This window comes from Eretmochelys imbricata, chromosome 1 (genome assembly GCF_965152235.1).
Source record: "Eretmochelys imbricata isolate rEreImb1 chromosome 1, rEreImb1.hap1, whole genome shotgun sequence".
NCBI lineage: Eukaryota > Metazoa > Chordata > Testudines > Cheloniidae > Eretmochelys > Eretmochelys imbricata.
In genome coordinates, this window is record NC_135572.1 from 331804120 (window position 1) to 331828817 (window position 24698).

The 24698-nt window shown below is 42.7% G+C and overlaps 1 protein-coding gene across 1 annotated transcript in view; it reads left to right on the forward strand.

Moving 5' to 3' along the window:
• The window catches only part of LAMB1 (laminin subunit beta 1), a 70229-nt gene that overhangs the window by 38037 nt on the left and 7494 nt on the right, over positions 1 to 24698 (forward strand). The window contains exons 24-27 of the mRNA XM_077835279.1: positions 17768 to 18137; positions 20056 to 20240; positions 21243 to 21484; positions 24093 to 24296. Coding sequence (XP_077691405.1) covers positions 17768 to 18137; positions 20056 to 20240; positions 21243 to 21484; positions 24093 to 24296 — 1001 coding nt within the window. The remainder of the gene's footprint in view (positions 1 to 17767; positions 18138 to 20055; positions 20241 to 21242; positions 21485 to 24092; positions 24297 to 24698) is intronic.

Here is a 24698-nt window from a genome sequence, read left to right on the forward strand (position 1 = left end):
ACAAGCTTGCAGTAGCAGAGCTCTATTGAACAGCGGTAGCTATGTCAGTGGGAGAGCGTCTTCCCCCAACATAGCACGGGGCACACGAGTGCTTATGCCAACAAAACTTGTGTTTCTTGAGGTCTGCGGGGGGGGGGGGTCCACACCCCTGAGCAACAAAAGTTTTGCCAACGTTAAGTGCTAATGTAGACATGGCCTTAGACTATGTTTTGAAGGAATTTTACCGAAATACATACGGTATTCAATTGTTTAGCAAAAGATTATTCTCTTTGTTTCAAGCTGCATAAAGGCACAATGCATTTAGCTAGTCAGGCAGTATGCTACAACCAGCAAAATACCAGAACCAGATTAAGTGGATTGTTTGGAAAACTGAGTTGTGTGTCACTCCATTATAAGCAAGTCTGTTAATTAATAGGGGAAAGAAACTTCAGACATTGTCCAGACCAGAACAAACTTGTGTCTGTGATCTGTTTAAATAGGAGACTTGGCCAGGAGGGTTTGCAGCAGCCTCCTAGATTAGATTAAGGTATGTTTCCTGCAGGGAAAAATGTACTTGCTGTGATCTTTTAATAAATCCTTTTCAACTGATCTTCCTTGGAATCCCCTACCTAAACAGATGTGGGTGTCTCAGCCATTCAAGAACTGGTTAGGGATAAAGATAAAACACTCTTGAAGTTACTTGGTGGTAGGGCATTTATTAGATTTCTTCTGAGCAAACTAGCATATTAATTGCTTTCCCCAGGGCTGCGTGTGTTCCTCTGGTTAAATGCTGCTGTGTCTTCAATCTCATAATGCTTCAGGGCGGTGATTGTCTCCTGATATCAACTCTCTCCAGCAAGGCTAGTTGATGGAATCCATCAGTACATGTTATCAGCAAGATTTGGCTGTGTGCCAGCATTTCTGACCTTTTCCTTGGTTTCTGCTCTCTTTTGAACAGGGAAAACCTGCTTTATAATGACTCTAAAGTGAAAAAGCAATAATGTATTATTCAAAACACCTTTTTTCAAGGTAGCTTTAAACTTTCAATCCATCTAATAGCCCCACCCCCTCTATTTTATAGCGACAGACTTGCTTAGCTATAAAATTTCATCTTCCTTTGGGGTCACATCTAGTAGAAAGTATCAGGAGGTAGCTGTGTTAGTCTGTATCCACAAAAACAACAAGGAATCTGGGGGCACCTTAAAGACTAACAGATTTATTTGGGCTTTCGTGGGTAAAAGGTGCATCTGAAGAAGTGGTGGTTTTTTACCCACAAAAGCTTATTCCAAAATAAATCTGTTAGTCTTTAAGGTGCCATCAGACTCCTTGTTGTTTTTGATCTAGCAGAAAGCATCCATGCTTTTGAGAGTCACATAGACTTTGAAAGGCCATAGATATCAGCATATTAGTATGCGGGGGTTGGTGTAACCTGGTTTGGATGACCCAAACCTTATGTGCTGAAGAACTCCAGAGAATTCAGCTGCTTCCTGTCCCATGGGCTGATCTGTAGTAACTTGCTCTGTGACCCCAAGAGGTCATGATATAGAAATACCAGCCTACCCATGGGCTTTTTCTAGTTATCTTGCATGCTGCGAATCTCTGGGACTGAGAAAGGAGAATCCTGACCCCCTCACTCCGCTCCATTGGGCATGAGTCAAGGTTGATTTCAGTTGCACTCTGTCCTTTTATTGACCAAGTACCTAAATTATGCTCTAATAAATTTGTTAGTCTCTAAGGTGCCCACAAGTACTCTTGTTCTTTTTTTTAAATGGTTAAAGTTTACTAGGCTTTACTAGAGCTTGGAATGTGATACAAACCTGATCTGAGTTTTTTGAATTTGTAACAAATGCCTAAACCACATGAGTGTTGAGTGGTGATGGGATTCATTGCTAGCATTTTGCAAGTGCTGACAGAGGGGCATTTGGCCTGGGGCATAAGAACGGCCATAATGGGTCAGACCAATAGTCCATCTAGCCCAGTGTTCTGTCTTCTGATAGTGACCAATGCCATGTGCTTCAGAGGGAATAAACAGAACAGGGCAATCAAGTGATCCATCCCCCTCATCCACACCCAGCTTCTGGCAAACAAAGGCTAGTGACAGTCAAAGGGTGGGGTTGCATCCCTGGGCCATCCTGGCTAATAGCCTTTAATGGACCTATCCTCCATGAATTTATCTAGTTCTTTTTTGAACCCTATTTGGGGGCTAGTCTACACTGGCAATGCTAAATGTGCCTTGTGTGGTCATGGCAGTGCTGGGAGAGAGCTCTCCCAGTGCTCTTAAAAAAAACCACTTCAACGAGGGGCGTAGCTCCCAGGGCTGGGGCACTGTTTACACTGGAGCTTTACAGCTCTGCAACTTGCTGCACCCAGGGGGGTGTTTTTTCACACCCCTGAGCGAGACAGTGGCACCGCTGTTAATTGCCAGTATGGACAAGCCCTTAGTTTTGGCCTTAATAACATCCCCTGGCTATGAGTTCCACGGGTTCACTGTGTGTTGTGTGAAGAAATACTTCGTTTTGTTTGTTTTAAACTTGTTGCCTGTTAATTTCATTGGGTGACCCTAGTTCTTGTATTATGTGAAGGAGTAAATAACACTTCCCTATTTTCTTTCTCCACACCCGTCAGGATTTTATAAACCTCTGTTACATCCCTTTTTAGTCGTCTCTTTTCCAATCTGAAAAGTCCCAGGATTTTTAATCTCTCCTCAGACAGAAGCTGTTCTGTGCCCATAATCATTTCTGTTGCCCTTCTCTGTACCTTTTCCAATTCTTTTTTGAGATGGAGTGACCAGATCTGCATGCAGTATTCAAGGTGTGGGCATACCATGGATTTATAAAGAGGCATTTATGATATTTTCTGTCTTTTTATTATCTATCCCTTTCCTAATGGTTCCTAACAGTCTGTTTGCTTTTTTGACTGCCACTGCTTATTGAGTGGATGTTTTCAGAGAACTATCCCCAATGACTTCAAGATCTCTTTCATGAATGGTAACAGCTAATTTAGATTCCATGGTTTTGTATGTATAGTTGGGTTTGTTTGCTAATGTGCATTACTTTGAATTTATCAACATTGAATTTCATCAGCCATTTTGTTGCCCAGTCATCCAGTTTTGAGAGATCCCTTTGTAACTTAGACTTAACTATCTTGAGTAATTTTGTATCATCTGCAAATTTTGCCACCTCTCTGTTTACCCCCTTTTCCAGATCATTTATAAATATGTTGAACAGCACTGATCCCAGTGTAGACCCTGGGGGGACACAACTATTTACCTCTCTGCATTCTGAAAATTGACCATTTATTCCTACCCTTTGCTTCCTATCTTTTAACTAGTTACCAATCCATGAGAGGACCTTCCCTCTTATCCCATGATTGCGTTATTTGCATAAGAGCCTTTGGGGGACCTTGTCAAAGGCTTTCTGAAAGTCCCAAGAATGCTGTATCCACTGGATCACCCTTCTCCACATGTTTCCTTGACCTCAAAGAATTCTAACAGATTGGCAAGGCATGATTTCCCTTTACAAAAACCACGTTCACTCTTCCCCAACAAATCTATTCGTTCACAGCGGTCTGTGGAACTGGATCCTCGTCCAGCTGGTGCAAAAGTCTTCTGTCTGAGACTGTGACACTCGCACGGTTTACCACATCAACCTAAGTACACTGTGCTCTGAAGCCTCTGCAAGAGATCTTGAGTCAATGGGCTCCAGTGGAAACCGGATCAGATTGTTGATGAGAAATCATTGGGGAGATCTCTATTGCCCACACTGCTTTGACATCCTTTATAATTTTAAAGATCTTGGGTTTAAAAAAAAAAACTAAGGCCAAGATTTTCAGAAGTCCACTAGTGAGTTCGGTCACCGCCATTTCAGGACAGGAAAAGCCTTAATGGGCCTTGGTTTTCAGAGGCCAGGTTGGTGCTTGACATTCCTAAAAATCTAGCCCTTTTAGACATCTCATGTTGGGCCTCCCAGATACTGGTCACTTGTGAAAACCTTGGCCATCGTACCTCTGAATCCGCTTTCTATATGAGCATTATTGTGGATCATCTATCGGTATTGAAGAGGCTCTTCGGAATGAGACCGTTCCTTCAAAATGGAGTAGTTTACATCTGGCACCATTGTTATAATACTAGTAGAGAGACACAGCAGAGGTGATACGTGGGCAGGACGTGCGGGGTCATGTGCCCCCCAGGTTTTTTGGTTGCATCCCTCCTGCAACCCAGACACGCTGGGTGGCCCCCTGAGGTAAGTCAGGGGTGAGGTGGTGCTCCCTCCCTGAGCCCCGCCGCATGGGGGCTGGCGTGAGCTGCCTGCTGTTGCCGCTTATGCCCACCCCTGAACATTCCTCCGCACCCCCCTAGGAGGGCGTGCAGCCCACAAGGTTTGAAAACCTCTGTTCTAGATCCAGAGGCAACACGTGGGGCAGTCACATGCCCCCTAATAACCTTTAAATTGTGCCCACCACCCATTAAACAGTTATATGTCACCTTTGACACACAGAGTTCGGTCCTATGGAATGGAAAGTCTGGCTACACATGTCACAGCAAAAAGAAATTCTACATCTGTGAGTGACTCCATTCTGAGACTCCAGATATTACAGATGTCCTCCCCCACTCGGGGGATTACACCAAATGGGATGCGTGAGAAGGGAATATTGTTGGGTGCTCAGCCACTAAGTAGGAGGTTTGGGCTTATTGTCAGGGAATTCTGAGGAGTTATTTTTTAATTACTTAAAAGAATTGCATAGGTGGGGCCGTTGTATTGCTTTGCTGGAAACCACAAACTCAAGAGCAGGAATAGAAGGAGAGGTTTCCCCTTCTTCTCTGTTGTTTTCCATTTTTAATGACTACATCTAGATTGCACCACTGAGATCAGGTTTGTTTGTTTTTGGTTTGTTCTCTAGATTTTTTGTAAAAAGGAATTGAAATCTAGAAAACAATAGATATAGACAGACTTAGGGTCTGACCCTGAAAACCGTTAATACTGGGCACAGTTCTTACAGCTGAGAGTACTTCTATTGACTTCAATAGAGATTACACACAGTAGTAAACACTACATCCAGTCATAAGTATCTACAGGATTGGGGTCTTGTCACCTTTAGCCCATATTCTTGAAAAGTACGTGAGAGAAATAACTTATTTAACTTTATTTAGCTTTTATGCCTAAAAGCTGAGCTAGGAAATTATAGGGTTAAGATTCGCACCTATGCAGAGGCCTTGTGTGTCCATCGTGTATGGTCTTGTGCAGGTCCTGGGGTGGTTTTCACTCTGAATTAAAATATAATTCTGTCTTCCGGTACTGTCTAGAATCAGGTAAATGGTACTGCTGGCCCACTAGAAACACTCCTTGTGCTTTTGTTTAATCTTTGAACTGTATGTAACTCTCTGTGTGTACACATGCACAAAAGTCTTTGCTAAGGTAGTGTTAAGAGTACAGGTTTCATCAAACACAAACCTCCCAGCAAACCTGCTGGAGCATTTCCAAACCCTAGCAACCAAACAGCAGGGTTCATGAGCCCTGCAGGGTTCCTGCTGCTCTGACTTCAGCCCAAAAGAAAGAATTCTGAGAAAAGTCTGAACTCCTGAGAAGTAGTTGGTTATAATGAGGCTCCATATATATCTTGAACTGTGCATTTCTGCAATAATATTTATCTATTGTTTATCATGTTATATACGGCTTGTTGCTACCACAGTTATAGGTAGAACAAGTAGATGGCTATTGGTCAAGGACCCCTGGGAAGGCAAAGTGATTTGGTTTGCATTGTATTAGACTCGTTTAAAGAAAAGCAAAATGGAATTTCTCCAGCTGGGATATATGAAACTAGGTATCTTGATTATTTGAGAGTACGTATAGAGAGTACATAGCCATGAGTTTATGACAGGGGTGGGCAAACTACAGGCTGCAGGCCGAATCCAGCCCGCCAGCCATTTTAAGCTGGCCCTTGAGCTCCCGCTGGGGAGTAGGGTCTGGGTCTTGCCCCGCTCTGGCACTCCAGTCGGGGAGCAGGGTCGGGGGCCACTCCGCACGGCTCTTGGAAGCCACGGCATGGCCCCCCTCCGGCACTCGAACTGGGGTGCAGGGTCAGGGGCCACTCCAGGTGGCTGAGCTGCAGGGGCAGTGTCTGCGGACGGGGAAGAGTGCAGAGCCGCCTGGCAGCGCCTCCACGTAGAATCCGGAGAAGGGACATACCACTGCTTCTGGGAGCCACTTGAGGTAAGCGCTGCCTGGAGCCTGCACCCCTGAGCCTATCACCATGCCCCAACCTCTGCCCCAGCCCTGATCCCGCTCCCGCCCGCCGAACTCCTGGATCCCAGCCTGGAGCACCCTCCTGTACCCCAAACCCATCATCCCCAGCCCCACCCCAGAGTCTGGACCCCCAAGCAGAGCCCCTCTTCCCCCCCTATCCCGCACCCCAACCCCAATTTTCTGAGCATTCGTGGCCCGCCATACAATTTCTATTGCCAGATGTGGCCCTCAGGCCACAAAGTTTGCCCACCCCTGATTTATGGGGATGGCATTTCAGCCCTTTTGTGGAGTATCAGATGCTCTTTGATACATTTGGAACCGTTGCAAAACGGCTATTGTGCCTTGGCCTAGCTTGCTGCAGTACACTTGGCCAGCCACAGAGCTAAGATCGATATCTTTTCATAAACCTGAAGATTGCGTACGTATTGCTGTACTGCCGTATCTAGACTAGAATATCATGCCCTTTGGAAAGATAAAAGAACTTGGCTGCTATTTGAATTTGTATAAGAGAAAGTAACATTTCTATCAAGTGCTGAAAATAGAGGAGGATTTTGACTGAAGGTTCTTTTCTCTATTTTAGATATTTCTAGGATGCCTGTCCCTGTAATATCTGTTAAAGTACTGGGGTCTTTACCTGTGGTTAAATACTTGCACACTAACATTCTTAGTTCTAATGCATCTTTCCATAAACACAGTTCCTAAAATACTGTAACATATGCAATGGTTGAGTTCCAGGAAACTGCCCTTAAGTAAGATATGCCAGCACCTTCTAATACAACAGAATTCTTACGTCTCAGCAGCCCCAGTAAAGTCAGCTATGATGTTTTGCATTCACTTTCAGCGCTGAAAATTATAATGCCAAGGAGTTAGCAATACGTTTATAGAATAATTTGAATCAATAGCTAACTATTCAAACGCACATACACTCCATTTATATGTTAGCTATGCAAAAGCTAATGCACTGAGTTTCAACCTTACAAATTACTGTATAGTTTGTTGTCATAATGGATCAGTACAGTCAGGAGGTCCCGCCGAGTCTGAACAAACCAGTTGCTGTTTTGCATTGGGGACAAAACGTTTAATGTTGTCCAGCCCAATTTAAAGGTGTGAAAGAAAAATATGTAGGTTCATGTACCAAGCTCAGCACCATAATATTTGAGTGCCTTCCAGCAGTGCGTTAAGTGATGTGGCTAATATTGGTTACATCAGTGGTTCTCAAATTTTGGACTGGTGACCCCTTTCACATAGCAAGCCTCTGAGTGCGATCCTCCCCCCCCCCCCATAAATTAAAAACACTTTTTTATATATTTAACACCATTATAGATGCTGGAGACAAAGCGGGGCTTGGAGTGGAAGCTGACAGCTCATGACCCCACCACGTAATAACCTCGCAAACCCTCCCCCCCCCCCCCGATCCCCAGTTTGAGAACCCCTGGGTTACATGTTTGATTTAGTTAACGCTCCTCTCAAAGAAGGATACAGTCACCGTTTTTGAAAAGCTGAATGAGGCCAACTATTTTCATCCCATTCAGACTTAACTGCTTTTCTAAGATGTAGCCTCTGGCCTTTAAAAATGAAACCAGAAGTCCTGGGCTTCTTGGAGTTTCTGTAACAAATATTTATAAGGAGGTCACTGACACTGAAATAATTGTTTTGGCTAAATCAAAATGTTCTGCAAGAAAACATCAATTTCAATGAAATATTTTAATTTTCCAATCAGAAACCTCAAAGCAAAAAAATATAGTTCCTAACTGACCTTTCAAAATGAGATGAAATGAAAACCCCCACTATACAAATTGTTTCAGCACCTCTGCTGTGTAAGATCAAAAAGCTTTTATTGGACCAACAGAAGCTGGTCCAATAAAAGACCTCACCCACCTTGTCTCTCTAATTTCAAAAGGGGGGCTTTTTCGATCCCACAAAATTTTCCACAGGGAAAAATTTAGATTTACTGATTCAGCATTACTGCTCAGGCTAGAATGCATATTCTTTAGCTAATAATAATAATGAGAGTTTTGATCACTGTATCCCTTTCCACTTACTAGTGACGCTGGAACCCTTTTAATAGTGGGGGTGCTGAAAGCCCAGCCTCTTTACCCGTGTCTGCCCCTCCCCCCCCAGCTGGGGCTGGGAGCAGTGCTGTGTGCAGGGCTAATGGCCAGGACCCAAGCCCTGGACACAGGGCATGAGACCAGGAGCAGGGCCAGCGGCTGGGTCCCAAGCCCCGGGCTGGGGATTGGAGGCCTGGGCATGGGGCCAGCAGCCCCGCGTAAAACCTGGGGATGCTGCAGCACCCCCTGCACTCCTAGGTCCCATGCCTATGCCACTTACTAAAGAACATGTTTGATCATCCTCTTGTAACTAATCCTAATCTGCAAAGCAAGCAGTTTTTCATGTATTAATTTGCAGCTCTTTCCCCCACCCTTGCTGCTCTTTCCCCCACCAATCCATGTGAAAAGAGAACAATCAGTTATTTGTTTTAAAGGCAGTTACTAACCATAGCTGGTTACGGCATCTAAATCTGTTTTGGGCAGAAATGTAAAGACCAGAGACTGTTCTGTAACATCAGCATCTGTGTGGTTTTAAAGTGAAGAATGAACCATTCTCCCCCAATTTCTAGTTATGTGAGTACAAGACCTTTACCTTTGCTTAAAAGGGCCTTCTCATCGGATTTGCAGTATTAGCCCCAATACCCACACTCCCAAGTGACCTCTGGGAGCGATTTCCAGCAATTAGATATGCACTGAAACACTCTTGTGTCCTGGATGTCTCTCATTGTTTGGTGTTCTTCCTGGGGAAAATCAGATGACTAGCTTTAAGCTAATAACTTTGTATCCTCATCTTGTAAACTAGAGACTGTAAAGTGTCACACAAAAATCTGAGACAGTGGCTGGTACCTCTTCAGCTAGTCGATAGGGTTCTGAGTCCCAAGGATTCAGCTGTGTTTTCGAGGCTGGGGGTGGGCTCTGTAGGTGTGTCTTGCAGGGTCAGAAATGCAGCTCCACAGGTGGAGGTGGGTATTAAGTTACACTTTTGCAGGCTACCTGAATCAAGAAGTGTCACAGTTTGGTTCTGGTGTATATCCACCCCAGATTACTTGTGGTGAGAACTAAAACCACATTCAGCCCTTTGACTGTGGGAGCGCGTCCATCATTAATGTCTAGGAATTCTAGTGTCGGGGTGATTTTTGCTCTCCGGTTGCTGTCTGATGATCGTATTGCAGCATTAATTTTGGGCTTGTCTACACTGGCAACGTGAAAGTGCTGCCACGGCAGTGCGTTAACATGGCTTGTGTGGTCATGGCAGAGCACTGGGAGAGAGCTCTCCCAGCGCTCTAAAAAACCCCCCTCCACGAGGGGCGCAGCTCCCGGCGCTGGGGCACTGTCTATACCAGCACGTTACAGCGCTGAAACTTGCAGCACTCGGGGGAGTTTTCTCTCGCACCCCTGAGCGAGAAAGGTGCAGCAGTCTAAAGTGACAGTGTAGACAAGCCCCTGGTCAGATTACCACCATCTGTGTCTGGGCTGGAGGTTGCAATCTTTCCTTTTGAATGCAGACCATGCCACTCTCCTCTGTGCTTTTGATTACACGGTTCCGAGGCACGCTGGCTGGGACTACACCTTAAAAAGCTGGTGCAGAAAGCTGTGGGCTGCTTATTGAATGGGGCGGCATCTCACACATGCCTGCCATGCCAGTGCTCCAAAATCTGCCCTGGCTATCCATTCGACTCCGGGTGGAGCCTCAGGGGTTTGTTGAGACCTTTAAAGTTTTAAATGTCCTGGGACTGGCCTGTCCTCCACATGCCAACCTGCCACAGCTGTGGTCAGCAGAGGTATTTGAGCTCGATCCCCCTCACTAAGGGCTCCAAGACTGGAACTTGTTCCCACATCCCGCTTGGTGTGAAATAGCTCAAATTCAGTGACGTTTTGAGCATGCTCCATGAGACACCTGTTTGGAGATTTTGCAGAAGGCTGAGGGTTTGTTTCCCCACAGTGTGATGGACAAAGAAGTTTCTGTAGGTGTCTGACTGCCTGAGTTCCTGTTGAAATGATTAATGCTGCTAGGATTTTATTGTGTTAATGATGTGTCAGGGAGCCTTGGATGGGAAACTTTTTTTAAAAAATATAATGATAAAGTAGTGTTGTGTGGGTGGAGTGGTGGTTAGGTTACTGAAAGATATATATATATAAGTAACAAGGTTAACAGGTGATTGATTCTGTATGAGACTTCAAGAAATAGAAACAGAGTGGGGGCGACCCAGTTTATTGCACCCAGTACAGCATGTATGATTACCTGCCCTGTGGGATTACCACCCTGTGGGCAGGTGGCGTAGGTGTGTATTACGTGGCATAACGTGTGTGTGTGTGTGTGGCGTATGTGCGCATTCGGTGCAAGGAGCTCCAGGCCCTCAGAGACTGTGTGTGGGCTTTGGAGACCAGGGTGGCGGAGCTGGAGGAGCTTGAGGTACGTAGATGAGACTTTCCGGGCCACAGTAGGATGGTCCCACCCCCCATCTGACAGCCTCTGTGCTGTTGAGGAGGATGAAAGTCTCAGGGAAGGAGAACATCCAACTGGAGCAAAGGGAAGTGATCCCATTTCCAGATGATGATGTGGTATCCTCTCGCCCTGAGGCTACCTCTCCGGGGGAGGGAACTCCAGTTATTAGGAAGAGACAAGTATTGGTAATGGGCAATTCGATCCTTAGAAACATAGATAGCTGAGTATGCAATGACCGGGAGAACCGCATGGTAACTTGCCTGCCTGGTGTGACAGTTGCGGATCTCTCGAGACATCTGGATAGGCTTATATGTAGTGCTAGGGAGGAGCCAGTGGTTGTGGTACATGTAGGTACCAATGACATAAGGAAGGATAGGAGAGAGGTCCAGGAGGCCAAATTTAGGCTGCTAGGTAAGAGATTGAAGTCCAGGACCTCCCTGGTAGTGTTCTCTGAAATGCTTCCAGTTCCGTGCTCAGGGCCAGTTAGACAGGCAGAACTGCAGGGTCTCAATGCATAGATGAGATGATGGTGCAGGGAGGAGGGGTTTAGATTTATTAGGAACTGGGAAAACTTTTGGGAAAGGGGGAGCCTATACAGGAAGGATGCGCTCCACCTAAAACCAATTGCAACTAGATTTCTGGCGTTTAAAAAGGTCGTAGAGCAGTTTTTAAACTAAGGGCTGGGAGAAAGCCGACAGGTGTAGAAGAGCACATGTTCGGACATCCCTTGGGGAGGATCTATAAATGGAGATTCCCTGTGTCCTAATAAGGAGGTGAAGGATGGAAGATGATAAAATACAGGTAGGATTTGATGAGAAGCAGTCAAAAGGAAAAACAAGTCCCATTCAATTATATCATGTAATGGCAGACAGCTAAAAAGTGACAGGCTTTTAAAGTGCTTATATAACAATGCTAGAAGTCTAAATAATAAGATGGGTGAACTGGAGTGTCTCGTATTAAATGAGGATATTGATATAATAGGCATCACAGAAACTTGGTGGAATGAGGATAATCAGTGGGACACAGTAATACCAGGGTACAAAATATGTCAGGAGGACAGAACAGGTCATGCTGGTGGGGGAGTGGCACTAAATGTGAAAGAAAGCGTAGAATCAGATGAAGTAAAAATCTTAAATGAACCAAACCGTACCATAGAATATCTGTGAATAATAATTCCATGCTTAAATAACAAGAATATAGTAGTAGGGATATATTCCAGACCACCTGACCACGATGGTGATAGTGACTGTGAAATGATCAGGAAGATCAGAGAGGCTATTAAAATAAAAAAAACTCTAATAATGGGGGATTTCAGCTATCCCCGTATTGACTGGGTACATGTCACCTCAGGAAGAGATGCAGATATAAAGTTTCTTGACATCTTAAATGACTGCTTCTTGGAGCAGCTGGTCCTGGAACCCACAAGAGGAGAGGCCATTTTTGATTTAGTCCTAAGTGGAGCACAGGATCAGGTCCGAGAGGTGGATATAGCTGGATCGCTTGGTAATAGTGACCATAATATAATTAAATTTAACATTCCTGTGGCAGAGAAAACACCACAGCAGCCCAACACTGTAACATTTACTTTCAGAAAGAGGAACTAGACAAAAATGAGGTTAGTTAAACAGAAATTAAAAGGTACAGCACCAAAAGTAAGATTCCTGCAAGCTGCATGGAAACTTTTAAAAGACTTTTAATAAACTTTTAATAGAGGCTCTACTTAAATGTGTACCCCAAATTAAAAAACATAGTAAGAGAACCAAAAAAGAGCCACCGTGGCTAAGCAACAAAGTAAAAGAAGCCATGAGAGGCAAAAAGGCATCCTTTTAAAAAGTGGAAGCTAAATCCTAATGAGGAAAATAGAAAGGAGCATAAACTCTGGCAAATGAAGTGTAAAAATATAATTAGAAAGACCAAAAAAGAATTTGAAGAACAGTTAGCCAAAGACTCCAAAGGTAATAGGAATTTTTTTTAAAAAAAGTACATTAGAAGTAGGAAGCCTGCTAAACAACCAGTGGGGCCACTGGATGATCGAGATGCTAAAGGAGCACTCAAGGATGATAAGATCATTGCAGAGAAACTAAATTAATTCTTTGCATCGGTCTTCACAGTTGAGGATATGAGGCAGATTCCCAAATCTGAGCCATTTTTTTTGGGTGACAAATCTGAGGAACTGTCCCAGATTGAGGTATCAATAGAGGAGGTTTTGGAACAAATTGATAAACTAAACAGTAATCAGTCACCAGGATCAGATGGTATTCACCCAAGAGTTCTGAAGGAATTAAAATATGAAATTGCAGGACTACTAACTGTAGTCTGTAACCTATCATTTAAATCAGCTTCTGTACCAAATGACTGGAGGATAGCTAATGTGATGCCAATTTTTAAAAAGGGCTCAAATTACAGGCTGGTAAGCCTGACTTCTGTACCAGGCAAACTGGTTGAAACTATAGTAAAGAACAAAATTGTCAGACATATAGATGAACATAATTTGTTGGGGAAGAGTCAAAATGGTTTTTGTAAACGGAAATCATGCTTCACCAATCTACTAGAATTCTTTGAGGGGGTCAACAAGCATGTGGATAAAGAGGATCCAGTGGATATGGTATATTTAGGTTTTCAGAAAGCCTTTGACAAAGTCCCTCACCAAAGGCTCTTAAGCAAAGTAAGCAGTTATGGGATAAGAGGGAAGGTTCTCTCATGGATTGATAACTGGTTAAAAGATAGGAAACAAAGGGTCAGAATAAATGGTCAGTTTTCAGAATGGAGAGGGTAAGCAGTGGTGTCTGCCGTGGGTCTGTACTGGGACCAGTCCTATTCAACATATTCATAAATTATCTGGAAAAAGGGGTAAACTGTGATGTTGCAAAATGTGCAGATAATACAAAACTACTCAAGATAGTTAAATCCCAGGCAGACTGCGAAGAGCTACAAAGGGATCTCTCAAAACTGGGTGACTGGGCAACAAAATGGCAGATGAAATTCAATGTTGATAAATGCAAAATAATGCATATTGGAAAACATAATCCCAACTGTACATATAATGATGGGGGTCTAAATTAACTGTTACCACTCAAGAGTCTCTGTGGATAGTTCTCTGAAAACATCCACTCAATATGCAGCGGCAGTCAAAAAAGCATACAGAATGTTGGGAATCATTAAGAAAGGGATAGATAAGACAGAAAATATCATATTGCCTGTATATAAATGCATGGTACATCCACATCTTCAATACTGTGTACAGATGTGGTCACCCCATCTCAAAAAAGATATATTGGACTTGGATAAGTTTTAGAAAAGGTCAACAAAAATTATTAGGGGTATGGAACGGCTGCTGTATGAGGAGAGATTAATAAGACTGGGACTTTTCAGCTTGGAAAAGAGACGACTAAGGGGGGGGATATGATACAGGTCTATAAAATCATGACTGGTGTGGAGAAAGTAAATAAAGTGTTGTTTACTCCTTCTCATGACACAAGAACTAGGGGGTCACCCAATGAAATAGGCAGCAGGTTTAAAACAAACCAAAAGGAAGTATTTTTTTCACACAACGCACAGTCAATCTGTGGAATTCCTTGCTAGAGGATGTTGTGAAGGCCAAGACTATAACAAGGTTCAAAAAAAGAACTAGATAAATTCCTGGAGGATAGGTCCATCTATAGCTAATAGCCAGGATGAGCAAGGATGGTGTCCCTAGCCTCTGTTTGCCAAAAGCTGGGAATGGGCAACAGAGGATGGATCATTTGAGGATTGCCTGTTCTGTTCGCTTCCTCTGGGACGCCTAGCATTGGCCACTGTCAGAAGACAGGACACTGGGCTAGATGGACCTTTGGTCTGACCCCAGTATGGCATTCAGTTAGTGCTACACAAGAAGCACAAAGTGGGCTCGAGTTGGAGAAACCATACCACAAACGTAAAAATTCCTCTCGAATTAAAAAAGGTGACTGAAATAAAGCTCTGCTTTTCATTTCTATTGTTTCTTATTATGCTAGTCCTTGGAGTGGTTTTACTTTGTTTTCTCTTAAACTAAGATTGTTTTACTCAGAAGTAAACTTGTGCTTTATCTTCTGGTCTGGACGATGTTGCAGTCCTAGTAGCAGTTCGTGACATAGTGAAAGTGTAAAAGTGCCATTTTTACAATCCATTTTCTATGCATTGAATTTATTCCCTTGAAATTCTATAGATTTCTGCTTTTCTGTGGTTGATAACAGCTTCTTAGATACTATAAGTATGTTTGTGCTGACAGTCACAGAGCTTGGTTATCCTGAGAAAGTTTGGGGACTGGGAGATGCTTAATTTCAGCCCTTCCCCCCAGGAAGTTATTTGCCTGCTGTGATCTGGTTGGAAAACCAGATTAGAATTGCCTCAAGGGTCTTAACTGATTGCTTTTTAAATCTGCAGATAAATTATAAATAAAACAGTGATCTGATTTGCTGAATTTACATGTCATTCAGTATAATCTAGGGCTCTTTGAGGGGAAAAAATACATACCATGTACTCTACCTTTTGTTAATCAGTATAATAGAATTTGGATAATTGACCGCTATACTGAGTGTCTTATTTCCAGGAGTAATAGTTGATGAAAGGGTTAACTGACCTCCTTCAAATAGGAGCCTTGAGGATTTGCCTGTGGGGAATATACTCCATAGCAAATTGCTGTGGGAATACTTAAGCGCTTTGATGTAAAGTAAAAACAATCTCTTGTGTCGGAGTACAATTCAGAGAACAAAAGGACCATTTTGCTAAATTGTGCAGACATAAACTGAATCACCCGGAACAGAAGTCATTTCTGTATTCTGGTATCTGTTGTATTCATGCTCTATAAAAAAGCAGTTTTTGTTTATGAAGCAATTTGTTCCTTTAAGGTCTTTTTTTAAAAAAAGAGGGAAAAAATAATAAATTGGTTCAGGACTGAGGATATATTATGAGGTAATCGCATGAAAGCAAGCAGTATAGATCGGTGGCTCTCAACCTTTCCAAACTACTGTACTCCTTTCAGGAGTCTGATTTGTCTTGCATACTTCCAAGCTTTACCTCACTTAAAAACTACTTATTACAAAATCAGACATAAAAATACAAAAGCATCACAGCACACTATTACTGCAAAATTGCTTACTTTCTCATTTTTACCATATAATTATAAAATAAATCATTTGGAATATAAATATTGTACTTACAGTTCAGCGTATAGTATTATAGAGCAATATAAACAAGTCATTGTCTGTATGAAATTTTAGTTTGTACTGACTTCGCTAGTGCTTTTTATGCAGCCTGTTGTAAAACTAAGCAAATATCTAGATGAGTTGATGTACCCCCAGGAAGACTTCTTAGTACCCCCCAGGCATACCTATACCCCTGGTTGAGAACTGGTATAGATGAAAAGGAGTACTCGTGGCACCTTAGAGACTAACCAATTTATCTGAGCATAAGCTTTCGTGAGCTATAGCTCACTTCATCGGATGCAGTGAGCTGTAGCTCACGAAAGCTTATGCTCCTTTTTGTTTTTGTGAATACAGACTAACACGGCTGCTACTCTGAAACCTGGTATAGATGACCTGCTTTATTTTGCTTTCATGTCATTTTCAAGGGGAAATGCCTGTTTAGCAAGAACATAGACATTTTCAGAAGGGACTTTAACAACAGCCTATAACTCTGCTAGAGGAACATACAAATGGCCCATAAATCCGTCAGGAACAGTATTACTGTGTGTTACGTTTATGAGGTGTTCTTGAAAGATGTGATGTGTAACTGAAGGCTTTCATCTGCTGGGTGTCAAAGTCCTCTTGTTAATTGTTAAAGGAATGTGCGTTTGATCTATTTTGGGTTCATTTCACCACGAAGATATGAATGGCATATGAATGGCAGCATAGTTGCAAGGCTTCTCCCTTTTTGTTCTTTGCTGCCATCCCTTTATTAGGAGCTTTGAAGCTTGGTAATTTCCTCTCTGCTTCTCCTACCTGGCTATTTAGGGAAAGGTCAGATTAAAAACTCAAACTTCCGCTGCTTGTAAATTCTGCTTCTCTTAGACAGTTTATTTACAAAGTGCAAATGGGTTTTAAAAAACCAGCAGTGTAGCACATCAGTTTAATAATCCTCTCACATGTGGATTAAGGCCAACTAGAAATACATCTGTACAGTCAGCTTGTAGACGTGGGGTGCCCAGAATTTACCATATGGGCTACAGTCAGCAATTCACCAGGAACTGGAGGGTTGTACCTGATTTGCATATAAATGTAGACAAATGTTTGTATACCAAATAATTGCATTTGCTTGTACTTGCCCCTTCCTGATTAGCTCAATAGAAATTGCTCGTCATCCGAATTCACGATCATTAAAAAGTTGCCTATGCTCAGCTGTGTCCTCCCTCTACCATGACAAAGAGAGAGTGTGTGGTCTCTTGTGACATTTGGCACTTGCGTGGTAGAATTTTAGGACATTTGTCTGCCTTTTCCCCATTGCAAACAAGTTTTTTTTTTTTTTTTTTAATTCCTTGTATTCATTATTTAGCTTGTTTTTCATCCTACCTCCCTTCCCTTGCACTAATTCCATCCTATCCATATATACATACCAGAGGGGGGGTCCCCTCCACACTTTAAATCCAGATCAATATTTAACAACAAGGGGCCTGGCTCTTTCTAATGAGGAGTTGGGGGCGGGGGGGAGGCCAGAAAAACAAAATACCCTCAACATTTGGTCACAGATTCCAACCTAATCCAGTTCCAAATACACTGTAGGATGGGTCCATCCCTAGTATACGTTGTGACTCTTTCAGAGTCTTGTGAAATGGGTCCTTAAAAACTTTTCTGGATTTCTTCCCTCTTTGTATCACTTTGTCCTCCTTTTATAATAGTTGGTCCTGGCATTCACAGCAAGGTAACCCTGTCCGGATGTAGCTGACTACTGTAGTTTGCATACATACTGATTTCACATTCATGTAATTATGATTAAAGTTCTTCTGTTTGTGTCAGGGAATATATATTTTTCCTGCCAACTTTACCACCATTTTCATCCTATCTAAGCTTTGCTGCTGTTACTTTCCCCCCTCCCAGCTTGTGATTGTGATCCCCGTGGAATCCAGACACCTCAGTGCAATCGCTCCACGGGGCTGTGCGTCTGTAAGGAGGGTGTCGAGGGGCCCAGCTGTGACAAGTGCACCCGCGGCTACTCTGGCATCTTCCCTGACTGCGCGCCATGCCATCAGTGTTTCGCTCTGTGGGACGTCATCATTAGTGAACTGACCAATAGGACACAGCGGTTCCTGGAGAGAGCAAAAATCCTGAAAATCAGTGGGGTCAGTGGCCCTTACCAGCAAACTGTCAACACTGTGGAAGAGAAACTGAATGAAATTAAAAGTATCCTTGCTCAAAATCCAGCTGCTGAGCCCCTTAAAAACATTGGAAATCTCTTTGAGGAAGCAGGGTGAGTACAGGACATGTTGTGTGAATATTTCCTGCTCAGTTAGGGCTCGATACTCCAGTGTGCTGAGCATCCTCAACTCCTCAGTGAGAGCTGAGAGCCCTCGTTGTCTGGCAGGAATGGGCCTGCAGTGCTCTTAGTCAGATTCTACTGAGAGCAAACAAAATGCAGCTGGGACCCCAGACTGTCACGATCTTTGGAAGGGGCGGCCATGCTTGTATTTTGTCAGCCTGCCAACCAATTAACTCAGAGCCAGTCATGTTGATTCCTTGTGATCCCCCAGGGCAAAGGACAAGCACAGCTATTATGTGAGAAAATGTAGAGACAGAGACTGACTTCTTGGAATTTTGTTTTATAGCCATCTAGATAGCAGGGCAGACGTCTCTTTCTAATCTAAAAACCAAAATATTGTCAACAGAAAATGCCAGTGTTGTAACACTGGTTGTCTCCATTTCATGAAGTGTAAGATGCGGTAGTCCTGTATTTTTTGTATTTAAAACTAAGGAGAAGGGCAGGTGAGCCCCCTGTGAAATCTAGGCTGGTTAAAGACCAACAGTCTTTAGTTATTGATTGAAATAATTGAAAGCAGTTGATGGGAATATGAGTCTTTTCCATGCACCTTTAAAATGTTCCCTTCCAAACCAAAAGGGGAGGCTAAAATGCTTGTGAAGAGGTTTTGTAGTTAATGGTTCGTGGCTGCTTCCCAGCTCCATTAACCTGTATCCCTGGAGAGTTGTTGTATTTGTTATATTCCAAGAGAGGTGAGGGCAGGCAGAGGAACCACTCTTCCTCTCCCCTCCTTTATAAAACATCTCACTTTTGCTCCCTTTCACCTGGACTGGGGGAGGGGAGAGTGATGGGCCCTTAACGTTTGTAGGGGACTTTGAAGAGGACGAACACTGTGTAAGTTCCAGCTACTGATGACGATGTAAACTGAGCTCAGCTTCAGACACACCAACTGCCTTGTGCTTCCAGGATGGAGGCAACTATTTGGAGTAGAGGCCATGGGAATTACTGAAATCAGTTAATATGTAATGCACGGGCTTGGTGCATGTGCTCATATTGCCTGTTAGTGCCTTGCCCAGTGACGATGGTCCTGATTCAAAGCCTTGTGAGGTCAGTTGAATCTTTCCATTAGTTGAGGCCTTATAACAGCCTGCTACTTACAGCTGGATCATTTTTGGTGCTGGAGGTCCCAGGTTCAAGTCCCATTGATGACCGTGTACCTATGTCAGTGAACCGTGGCTGCAATCACATCTCTGGTTCCACTTTATTGGGCCTCACAACAGAAGTCTGGGACTTTTGTTGGAGCAAAAAGACTGGCGAGCAGGGAACAGCTTGCCGAACAGAGAGGAAAGAGCTGATCTCGCTCACCTTTTACCTTTCTTGCGGGAGGTGAGATGTTTTCTCCCATCTCCACCCAGAAGATGCCATTGGCAAAAGGGGATCTTTATAAAGTAGTTAAATGAATCCATTGTGTCCAGAGAATTTTTTTTTCTGACATTCAGTTGTAATAATCAAAAAATGCATTTGTAGCTGTGTGGGATGTGAAGCAAATTATGTATGGATCATAGTAGTTGACACTCTGACCTATGCAGTTGCCATGGTTCAAAAGCATTACACCAGTGTTCTGGAATCTGGCTCTGGTTAATCTTACACAAAGCAGCTGTTTTCTGAGCAATTGGGTGCTTTGAGTTTATAAATGTGTTGTAGATTAAAAAGTCATTTTTTGTGATAAAGAAAACAAAACCAGTATTCTAGGAAGGCAAGTTGTTACAAATCGCTTACAGCACTGGCTGGGGAGGGATGGCAGGAATTTAACTACTGTACAGCTTTCTTTATTTAAAAAAAAAAAAAAAATAACCCAAGGCTGATTTTTGTCCCCCCTTGAGTAAATGTAGGTTCTGTGTTTTGCTTGCAGCAAACTAGCAGCAGATGTTACAGAAAAGATGGCTGAAATAGAAGACAAGCTCTCCGTGATAGCGTTAAAAAGCAATAACACGGACACTCACCTGAGGGCCCTGGAGACAGATGCAGAGAGCCTAGACCACGTTGTGAAAGAACTTGCAGAACAACTCGAGTTTATAAAAATCTCTGATATCCGGGGTGAGGTGTCTCATGGGGGGAAGGAAAAAAGCCAGGGCAGCAAATGATTAAATACGTGTATGGTTTTAAATATCAGGTTAATCTTCTAAACAGTAATAAAACGTGTTCCTGTGAGTGCAGTTTCCTTCTGAGTCTTGGCAGAGTTGCTGATTTAGCAGGAATTTCTTTGAAGCCTCTGTTTTTGTGTGCATTGTAAAACTAGCTTAAGATCTTAGAGCACAAAGTCATCTTAAAACCTCTTAATGTATAGAAGTTGTAGACCAGTTACATGTACCAACAGTAAGCCCAGTGGTATACTTGTATTTTGTTACATACCACAATTAAGTACACATACAGATGTCTGAAGTTACTTTGGCTCACATTTAATTACATGAGATCACTAAGTTTCTGTATGAAAGACTGCATGAATCTTTATGAATAAGAGTATGTCTCACTTTAGGGCTAGATTCTACCACCCATACAAAGAGTGACATTAACCCCTGTGCAGAGGGCCTGCACAAGGATTGGACAGTATGTATACCCAGTCAAGCCTGGACTTCAGTGATGTGTAGGTCTTGTGTTAGTCCATTCCTCATGGGTGAATTGCACCTAATCACCAAGCAGTTCCATGGAATCAGTGAGTCACAGAAGTAAATAAGATCTAGCTTTATAAATCTAGAGCCAGATCTTCCTTTGCTTTCAGTGGGAGTGGGATCAGACCCTTAGTCTGGAAGAATTTTCAAACTTCTTAATATTAGAGAGTCAAATTCTGTAGACCATTGAAATCAAAGAATCACTGGGACCATCAACGGGAGGTTTGTTTGATTAAGGATAGCAGAATTTGCGCCATACATAGTTCAAGCATCCTAACAGTAATAACGTTTGTATAACTTTGTATTCAGTTTAATAGAGAAATGGTCTTATACAATTTTGTCATCCACTAGCCTCCCTGTAACAAATTGTTTGTACTATAAATTCAGCAATGAGGGCTGACTGCTGAACAGTTGGATCTAATTTCTGCAGGAGCCTTGGATAGTGTCACCAAATATTTTCAGATGTCCCTGGAGGCAGAAGAGAGGGTCAATGCCTCCAGTGTTCACCCTGATAGCCTTGTGGAACTGTCAGCTCAGACACGACAGGAAGTGGAAGACTTAATCAGTGAGCAAGAGGCCCAGTTCAAGGCAAAACAAGAAGAACAGTCACGCCTTCTGGATGAACTCGCAGGCAAGCTGCAAAGTCTGGATCTTTCTGAAGTGGCTGAGAAGGTACTTGGTTAAGATTTCTTTGGGTGTAGAATCTGCAGGAAAACATCAGTGGTGCTATTGCAGAAACGACAGGCAGGAAGGCAGAGCCTGCTACTTTGTTGAAGTGAGTTTTGCTTATGGGAAAATGCTTGACAGGTATACTGAGAGAGATTATGAACTGCAACCTGTTCCATGACTTGTGGACCACAAGGGGTGCACTACCTTCCAAACCACACCCACTTCACCCTTCCCATTTCCAACCCCCTCTCCCTGACAATAGTCAGTCATCCCATTGTTTCCTCCCATGACCCAAATCCCACAGTCCTTTTGCACCCACAAAGGATTATCAAACTTGGTTGATTATAAGACCAGCTTTTTGGGGTCATGAGCCCCAAAAACTACTCCACTAAGCCTCTGCAGCACTCTTCATCGAGTTTCTTCCCTGAGCCTCACTCTTGCTGATGTAATGGTTTGGATTTACAGGAATTTTCGTTGTCTCTCCATGTTTTGTGGAGCACTGTCCCTGTCCAGCAAGACATGGCACCAGACGTGGGGTTGTCTGGTGAAAATGAGAGTAGGAGACTGTGGATGTAGGACAATGCCAGTAGAGGTGGGGACGGTAGAAGATGTGCCAGTGGGCACTTTATGCATGCTGTGTGCTTGCCCTGGACTTTTCTGATCTGTCTAAGTCAAAGCAGACCTTTTTCTGAGCTCTTGAGTCAAAAGGTCACTCTGAGAAGCAGTCTGGTGCTTATTCTCTGAATAGCGATAAAGCTGAAGTAAATCTGAGGTAGGGTGGCTTTTTCCTGGGAGATTCAGTGTTCCTTCTGCAACTTTACTTTGAAGTAAATCAGCTGCAGCTGGAAAAGAATTCAGCCTGCAACTGTGATGGAAAGGGCATATTTATTAACTTAAGTGGCTAGGGGTATCAGTAAGTTACAGGATGATTTCTCTAAAGATTGCATTGTCCCTCTATCAACTTTCTAGGCAGTATCATTAGTTGCTGGGAGCCTTAAGGAAGGAGCCCTCTTAGGGGTAGGATGTTCTGCTTTCTAGAGCAGTGGTTCTCAATCAGAGGTCTGCCATGGGGAACATCAACTCATCTAAATATTTGCCTACTTTTATAACAGGCTACAATAAAAGCTAGCAAAGTCTGTACAAACTAAAATTTCATATAATTACTTGTTGATACATTTCAGTGTTTAGTATATAGTGCAGTAAGTACAATATTTATATTCTGTAAGATTTATTTTAGAATTATATGGTAAAACTGAGAAAGTAAGCACTTTTTCAGTAATAGTGTGCTGTGACACTTTGTATTTTTATGTCTGATTTTGTATGCAAGTAGTTTTTAAGTTGAGGTAAAATTTGGGGTATGTAAGACACATCAGACTCCTAAAAGGGGTACAGTAGTGTGGAAAGGTAGAGAGCCACTGGTCTAGAGAATAGTGGATTGCATGCCAAACATCAGGGAAGGGAAAGGAAAAGCATTTTGTTAGAGAAAGAGAACATCTACAATTAACCTGATTCAGTTTCGTGTACCTTTACTGGGGGTATATTGCCAGCAAAATGTTTATTTTTGTGACTATCATCCTTCCTTCCACCTCCTGCCAAAAAAGGAAAACTTTGCTCAACCTTCGACCTTATTTAAAAAAAAAAATATATATATATATATATATATCTTTAGTGATTCCATTTATTGTCCAGACTCTGGGGGTAGTTCACGGATAGAGTTGGTTAAACATTTGCTAATCAAATGTATTTACATTACAAAATGCTGTTTCTTCAAAATTAAACCTTTGCAGGGGAACTTCTTTGTTTTTTGGTTTAGTGTTTTGTTTTTTTTTTTTTTTTTTTTGGTCAAAATTTCATTTTGAGAAAAAAGCATTTTGATAAAGTCACACTGGAACACGTTGATTTTTTTTGTTCTGAAACAACTTTTTGAAACTTTATATAAAACTTTCAAAGTCAAACTCAGGATGAAACATTTTGCTTTAAACAAAACATTTTACTTAGATAGACCCAAAATGGTATCTTTTGGAAAATTTCATTTGAGGAAATTTCAAAATATTTTTGGGTTTCTTCCAATCTGCAACAAATTTTCAGATATGACAGTTTCCCTGGGACCAAGTTTGAGTTTCAGCCAGCTCAATCCATGGCTTTGCCTTCAGGAGGGAAGAGCCTTCCTCTTCCCTCTCCATTTTTAAGAGAAGGCTGAGGGTAATTTTCCATTGAAAGAACCCAGTCTTTGTCGATTTTGTGTCATTCAGTAAGACAGTGCAGGGTGGATGACTGTCTTGTTACTGCCATTATAACCCAAACTGCTTGTTCCTGGAGGGCTGTGTTTATAGAGAGGAGCTTACCTTCCCCCGTCACTCTGCACTGTAACAAATCTCGCAGTGACACAGGTGTGAAGTAGGGAGTGCCCTAGTTTTTGATGCCGCAGTCCAGCAGCTACAGCTACCATTTACTTCTCAGGCAGTCTCCTGAGATTTCAGTGCCAGGGGTGCGGGTGCCACTCCATGTTTCCAGCATCATCAGAAACCTCCTGGTGCACTTTCCTCCTTTTCTCTCCCCCCCCAAAAGCAAGGGCAGTTAAGCATGACTATTTCTTATCCGTCTATTGCAGACGTGCGGAACTCCCTCAGGGGCTTCCTGTGCTGACTCAGAGTGTGGCGGTCTGAACTGCCGAACAGAGGAAGGAGAAAAGAAATGTGGAGGACCAGGCTGCGAGGGATTGGTTACTGTGGCTCACGGTGCGTGGCAGAAAGCCATGGATTTTGACAGAGACATACTCAGTGCCTTGGCGGAAGTTGAAGAACTCTCTAAAATGGTAACTCTTTACAAGTAGATCACTAAACATTGATTTAAAATGAAAGAAATTCCACCAACAGGGATATGATACAAAACTACAGAACATCTGGCCCCCAGACATTAATTTTAAAATGTTTCTTTCCAGTTGCATAACTTCACCAGCACTATCCCCCCCTCCCCTTTTTATTTTTAAAAGAGCCTCATAAAAAGTGAACTTGTTTAAATTGAAATTCCATGTGTAATCCATAAACATTATCTGAATTGTTTAAAGTAACATTGGTGTTGTGGATTCTAGCATGTTTTAAAAGCATTCTGTGAGTTTTATGAGAAGAAGTTTCCCACACTGCTTTGGATTCCAAATATCAATTGCCTTTTCAGAATTGCATTTTGGTTTGCAAAATGGGCCTTAATGTGCAAGGAA